We start from the raw sequence: 7,500 nt of genomic DNA on the forward strand, positions 1-7,500 counted from the left end.
ACTGCCAGTTTTGCTCTATGGAAGCGAAACACTATGGACACTATCCAGTGCCATGGAGTCAAGTCTCGATGCCTTTTGTAACAATTCTCTATGCTGGATCATGGAGTACAGTTGGCATGTATCGAACCGACGGCTACACCGTGAGGCTAGCATGGAACCTGTTACTTGCATATAGCCTCTATAGGTAGGGGCTATATGGGCCCCTAGCTCGTTTCCCAGTGGATGGCCCTGCCCATCAGATTGTCTCTTCTGGAGACAATCCTGTGTGGAGGAGGTCCGTGGGACGAGCTAGGAAGGTTTGGCTTGGACAGCTCAAGGAAACCTGCCGTGTAGAGCTAGAGATGGGCCGAAGTCGCCATAAGGAACCTCCGTGGTTGGAAGGTTTTTCATCCCGCTCTCTTTAGACCATCTGCAGAATCTTACAGCTGTCAGCGTCTCTGTCATGGTGGGACAGGGACATCTAGTGTACGAGGTTGTCATGCTTATGATTCAGTAACGCTTTCGCAACCACTAAATGTTTACTTCGTGCCAAAGAAAGGTGAATTATTTTATTTTATATATTGCATACCACCACTTGATAAAAGAGCTTGTACAGTATAATTAAGCTAATAATACTTCCTTTAGCAATATGCCACTGATCATGCTGTAGTATTAACCCGTCCCTCCCCCTGCAGCGATTCCCACATTATCCACATCCCCATAGCAAGTGTATGCTGATGAGATGCTGCAAACAGGGTTTTTTTTTATCTAATTTGTATAGCAGGCATGTAAGAAGAAAGATCGGGAACATGAATAATGTGAAGGAAGAATATATAAGTTTACGTTGTTTAGCTTTATTGCAGTAACATTAAATAAAACGATGAAGATAAGTTGACTTTATTCTTCCTCTGAAACCTGTCTAAAATAGTTCAGATGAGATTTGGAACTGCCTTTTCACACAAAAAGAAAGTAAGGGTTTTCCGATGAACCCACAATTCATGCTGGCTCATTAGACTATATTATGAAGCTAGAAAATGGGTAATGCAAAATATTCACAAGTATGGCTTACATATATACATATATATATATATATATATATATATATATATATATATATATATATATATATATATATATATATATATATATAAACACACACATGTATGTATAATATATGTATATTATATTTGTATATATATGTAAATATCTGTATACATACATATATATATATATATATACATATACATATACATGCACACACACAAACACACACACACACACACACACACACACATATATATATATATATATATATATATATATATATATATATGTATATATGTATATATGTATATATATACACACACACACAGACACACACACACACAGACACACACACACACACACACACACACACACATATATATATATATATATATATATATATATATATATATATATATATATATATATATATATATATATATATATATATATATATATATATATATATATATATATATATATATATATATATATATATATATATATATATATATATATAACAGGGCTGCTGCCGACGGGGGCGCATAGCCGCATCCAGACTTCCGATCGCTGTCTTAAAATCAAACAATTGAATATCAAATCAAAAAGTCGTATTTTTCATGTAAGGTATTTAAGCGAATTTCTTGTAATCATAATATAATCAAATGTGTGTGTAATGATTTTTTAATCATTAAATGTCTTTTATTTTTTCGGTTATATGTAGAATACCCAAGAAATTCTCTATCTTATATTTTTTTTTACCAAGATCTTTTTTGTTATCAAAATTTATATCACGGAACGTAACTGTAGTAATTTTATTTGTAAAAAATATATTTTTGATTGTTGTAGACTGTTAGAAAAAAATAATATCATATCTAAATTTGCAAATATATCAACAGACTGAATAAAATAGTATCATAACTTCAACCGATGAATAAACAACCTACCTTTATCACCCGACAACGAACGCAAAAGAAGTTCAGTCTCGAAAGCACTTGTTGTTGTGACTACACGTGGTGCAGGAGGCTCGGGGTTCGGAAGGTGTGAGAATACGGCAAAGAAGAGAGAATAGCTAAAGGAACATGGCACCAACTACTAAAAAAAGAGCGGGTGGAAGAAAGTAAGAATTACAAATGGTGATGTTATGATTGGATGATAAATTAAGGTTGTTTTGATGATATTGTTAATATGATTAGGGTATTATGGTTTGTCAAATAACAGGATGGGTAAAGGACAGATAAACCCACGCTATATTTAAACAGAAATTATTTATTTACCTTATATATAATGTAATTAACTGCATGAAAACGAAAAATACTCTACAGTCTTGCATATTTACAGAAATAGATACATATCTATCAGTCTTGACATGCATATTTCCTATATAGATAGACAAATGTAGATAATTTTCTATATTACCTTCGACTCTCCGATATCAACGATTTTGGTATCGTTGGATTCCTCTCACTTTGTACAATCCAAATATGTAGGTTTTATTGCAAGGTAACCCGCTGAGGAAGCAAAATATCCACCACATATTCACGGTAGGATAGAGCGCACACGAACTAGATGCGGAGCCGATAACCCCTACCATAATCTAGTAGGAGCACCCTCCACACTCGGTCATCGCGGCGGCCTTGAGGCCATCAGTGTAACATCGAGAAAGGCGCAAAACCCGCCGACAAGGGCGCTTTTCTGTTCATGGTATGCCCTGTTCATCCTAATTATACTACAATTGTCTCTGTATACAATGCTGACTATGTCAAGGTTTGTATGCTGATTCAGTGGGAATGTTATGAGGTAATTGTAATATGTCCGCCGCTCCGAGATCGACGATAATTTTGTAATGGTCTAGCCTGCTGGGAATACGTGGTGGAGGTTTTGTTTCCTCGGCGGTGGTTGCCGCCCCCACAGGGGTGTCGCAGGGGGCACAGCCCCCTGCAATGGAAAGTCATGTGATTAACCATGGTTATTTTCACAGTTTGTTATATTATTAGTGTTATTTAACCCCGCATTTTCCCTGGAACCTTCCTTACCCTCCCTTGCTATCGGGACCAAGTTTGTCGCTAACAGGGGGTTTCCGCACAATGAAAACTATATATTTGTAATGTGGACAGTGAGAGGAATCCAACGATACCAAAATTGTCGATATTGGAGAGGCAAAGGTAATATAGAAAATTACCCATATATATATATATATATATATATATATATATATATATATATATATATATATATATATATATATATATATATATATATATATATATATATATATATATATATATATATTTGATAGATATACATTTATTTCTGTCTATATGAATGTTTGTATATACTAATATTCATTGGGTCGAGGCTCATACTGCTTTAACAAACCAGCCGTTAATCACAGGCAGCTTACCAATTATTCTTGTTGTTGGACAATATGCAATACAAGGTAGTGGCGGAGTTGGGTAATAAAACCAAGACAATTTTCTTTTATGGCAATATTTGTGCAAATACTTCCCAAAGATGGTTTAGACTGATTCAGTAACATTTAGCAACCGCTCCAAGCAACGAGCACTTGGTGAAAACAAACCCTCGTTCGTTCGAAAAATCACTGTGCTTTGCTTAGAGTCACCAAATTTTTCCGAGAATTTAGTTTCTTTGCGTTAAAATACCGAGGAGCTGGTTGTTCGAAAGAAATGGGAAAGAAAGGTTTAACCTTTCATATATTCCCAGATTGCAAAGAGAATCCTGAAAAATGGAAGCGATGGGTACAGGCCATGAAATGCATGAACGCTGATGGGAGTGCTTGGGAAACTGTTGGAAACTATGTTTACATCTAGTCAGTGTATTTTATTATTATAAATATTTTACACCTTTTCAAATTCTAGAGACAGATAATTGCTTTCAATCTCTGTCTATCTACACAGTCAACATCAAGGTCAACATTGCCGACATTAGGTTTTGGCAGCAGTTATACACTCCAAAAAGCACAACAGCAGTTTTACGTTTTTCTGTAATAAATTGATTTATCATAAGTTTAATATACAGGTAAACCATCCTCCGATCCAACTCACCCAGACTTTATCCCAAGCATTTTCCTTTAGATGAAAACAAAAAGCAGTTATACTGTTAAAAAAGATTTGAAAAAAGGAAAGAAAGAAGCCTAGGTAAGGAGATACCAAGCATTCAGAAGAAATCAAAGTTTCTTGTTGCTTCTGTGTTTGTAATGTCATATAGTCCAGCAGATGAAACAACTGAAGAGGCCCTTTCTCAAATTATTGAGGAGAGAGAAAAATGCGTTGTGCGTATATAGGCCTTTATGTAACTTTGTTGTCTTCTTTGTATAAACACCTATTAAATTGGAAGAAAAGTTATGTTAGGAAATAGCACTGATTTCAGAGAAAAATAATCTATATAGCTGAAAATCATAGATTACTAAAACAAATTATGTTATCATAAAATTAGTTTTATTGCCTGGTGTTGATCAAATACTCTTAGATATCGGGATGTTTAATATTTTGAGGGATCGTCAATCCCAATTTCGGCAGATAGACGGTATGTTCACTTTTTTAGCTGCACAGCTTCTAGTTATGCTTCATATCGCTTTTTTGCTTCTTTTATTAAAGAATCAAAGCATTCATATACCATTTTCACTTATGCTGTAGCAAGGCATCTGTGAGCGACGGGTTTGTTTTCACCAAGTGAAACGGTGCCTCCGACTCGTGATGTCACACCGAATCAGTCTATATATAAATTAACACAGGTGAGTCAATCATCTTGTTTACATGATGAGAGTAAACACTGGATTGACCACAGAACTCATTACTGTGATATGCAAAGTAGTTCATGTGTTACTACATACTTTGCTTTCAACGACCTTTATTAATGTTGTTATACCACATTTATGTGTTTTAAGATTTGCGTGTACAGTTTTGTATGAGAATCGGTCAGCAGAACATTATGCCCATATATGCATCTTCAGGCGTGATTTTGACAGGAGGATTCCTGGCCATTCGGTGAAAGAAGGCTGGCGAGAAATGTTTCGTGTTCTGTGTTGCGTCGATTCTGGGTTTGATATCAGAGCCCATCAGGTGCCCCAAATGCTGAAAAAAACGTTTAGAAATTAAGCAATCCACACAGTAGAGCAAGTTTGGAAATCAAAAATATTATGTAGGACAGGTGATAGAGGGGGAGTTTTTTTTTTTCCATAAGGTACCCTATCCCAGTAGTGTTTTGTCAAATAAGTAAACAATCCAGAATATAAATTTGCCTGCAGTTATGTCTGGTATGCCTGCTTTTGATAAACAACAAAATAAGCAGCAATGCTGTGTTTATTTACATTTTTGTACAACAGCTAGAATGGATTAGAGCATGAGAGTACTGTGGTATAGAAATTGAATTTTTAAATATTAGCATGAAAATCTATTTATTGGAGAAAATTTCTTTTACAAAATTCTACCATGTAAAGCATTTGTCAAGGCTTTTTCCTACTTCGATGTGAGCATTTTCTTGTAATGAGGGACTTGTCAATCTCTTCTGAAGTGACTGCTCTAATACTGGCAAAACTGTTTAGAGAGAGAGAGTGAGTGAGGGAGTAGGTTAGTTTAGTGCCAGCTTTTATGAAATGAATATTAACATAATTGGTCGTTCCTACAAATACCACCACGTCTAGATTTTGTATTAATTCTTTCTTCAGTCTTGGGGTACCCATGAGGAATTGGAGTTGAATTGGAGGGGACAATCCTTTCTAGTCAGTAAATGGAGCAAGCCCCTGGACCCCCTTTCCCAGCAGTATTTGTCTACCAGGGCAAGTCCCCCAGCCCCCCCCCCCCCCAGATTATGTATGCTCAAAATAGTATACTATATACATTAGAATGTAACACATTACACAATTTCAGCCTACCATAAAGATACATTCAACAAACGTACCACTTGAGAGTGAGACAGTTATCGCCATACCAATTCATGTTTGACCCATCAGCGACGGGTAAATATTTTGTCAAGTTTACGTATTCACCGGCTTGTTGGCGCGCACCAGCAGTTTCCCCTGTTTGTGCCCGGCTTGATCGGTAGTTTGTGAGCGACATATAGCACTTAAAAGCTTTTATTTTGCTAAAATTTATAAAAATATTAAAATTTTGAAGGTTTACCTTCACTTTAGGTGCCATTGCCTAAAATCTTTACCATATAAATGAAGCCGCTACTACTGGAGAAAAACAACCTTCGTCCAACGAGCCAGTAGCGCGGGAATGGGCATGGCATGATGCCCCTGGCATTTGGTCCACAACAGCCATGGCACGTACGTACGTGACACCCGGCGCCAATGGGTTAAGTAAGCTCTAAAATGTGTGCATTTTGGATTTTATTATGTAGAAATCCAGTATTTGTTACATATCTGTTATTGTAAACAATTAATGTTTATTCTTGTGTAACAAAATCTTATTAAGTATTGAACTGAACTGGTGATATGTATGTTTTATAGGCTATAGTATAGATGAACTAAACTAGGTGTGAGTGATTATCAATTACAACCCCTTGCAATTGCATTTTATATTTGATACTAGTATTTTTTTTTTTTTTTTCCATACAGATTCTGAACTTTCAGTCATAAATTGTTACTAGTAAATTAAGTATGGCAGTGTAATAGCTTTATAGCCTGTACCAGAATACTTCAGCAGTTAATTCAAACCATTATTGTATTTGTTGAATTAAAAGGTTGAGGTTTGCCCACCATTTATCAGTATGCATGGTAGTTTTTTTCTTATTTTCTTTGATTTGATGGTTTGAGTTTTCTTTTTTCTTTTTCCCCCAAAGATTTTTGTATGAGGTCACAACTTGCCACTATTGCATTGTCACTGTTGGATTATCCTCTTCCTCCCTTTTTCTTTGTTTCACAGATTTACATAAGATAAAAACAACTTTATTATAACATCACATTCCCTTTCAGGAATGGCCAAAAAGAAGTGATGAAGAAAAAACCTGGTTTGACAACAATTGCAAAGAAGTCATCCAAGGAAGCTAGAAGGGAGAGGCTTTTGAAAAGAAAAATGTGGGAGCACAAAATCAAGGCAAGCAAAAACAAGTCAAAAGGCGGGGAAAAAAACAAGAATCAGAATAAATCGGCACAGGAAAGTAAAGTGAAAAAAGAGAAGGCTCTTTCTCAATTAGATGAGATCCAGGTAAATAATCTTATGTGTTACTTTTGTTCTATATAAGTAAATATATACAAAGAGATTTTTCATTTGAAAAAAGGTCTTTCCATCGCATTAGTAAGAGAGAGAGAGGTGAAGAAAGAAATTGAGATAGTTTCTTGGGCTTTGCTTTTACACATAAAGGCTTTAGCCTTTAGATTCACATACATGTGTCTTACAGTATAACTCTTTGAACTTCACAGGTGCAAGCAGCTGTTGCAGGTGTCCGAAAATTGTGCAACAAATTATTGGCTGAATCTAAAGAATTGTTAGAAGTAGACAGTGATCAGCACAT

General features: G+C 35.5%; 1 protein-coding gene across 1 annotated transcript in view; it reads left to right on the forward strand.

Moving 5' to 3' along the window:
- Positions 1-1,976: 1,976 nt before the first annotated feature.
- LOC113817473 (ribosomal L1 domain-containing protein 1) overlaps positions 1,977-7,500 on the forward strand; it is a 14,379-nt gene continuing 8,855 nt past the window's right edge. The window contains exons 1-3 of the mRNA XM_027369542.2: positions 1,977-2,143; positions 6,962-7,193; positions 7,409-7,500. The exon at positions 7,409-7,500 is cut by the window's right edge and continues 69 nt beyond it. Coding sequence (XP_027225343.2) covers positions 2,106-2,143; positions 6,962-7,193; positions 7,409-7,500 — 362 coding nt within the window. The 5' untranslated portion in view covers positions 1,977-2,105. The remainder of the gene's footprint in view (positions 2,144-6,961; positions 7,194-7,408) is intronic.

This window comes from Penaeus vannamei, chromosome 12 (genome assembly GCF_042767895.1).
Source record: "Penaeus vannamei isolate JL-2024 chromosome 12, ASM4276789v1, whole genome shotgun sequence".
NCBI lineage: Eukaryota > Metazoa > Arthropoda > Malacostraca > Decapoda > Penaeidae > Penaeus > Penaeus vannamei.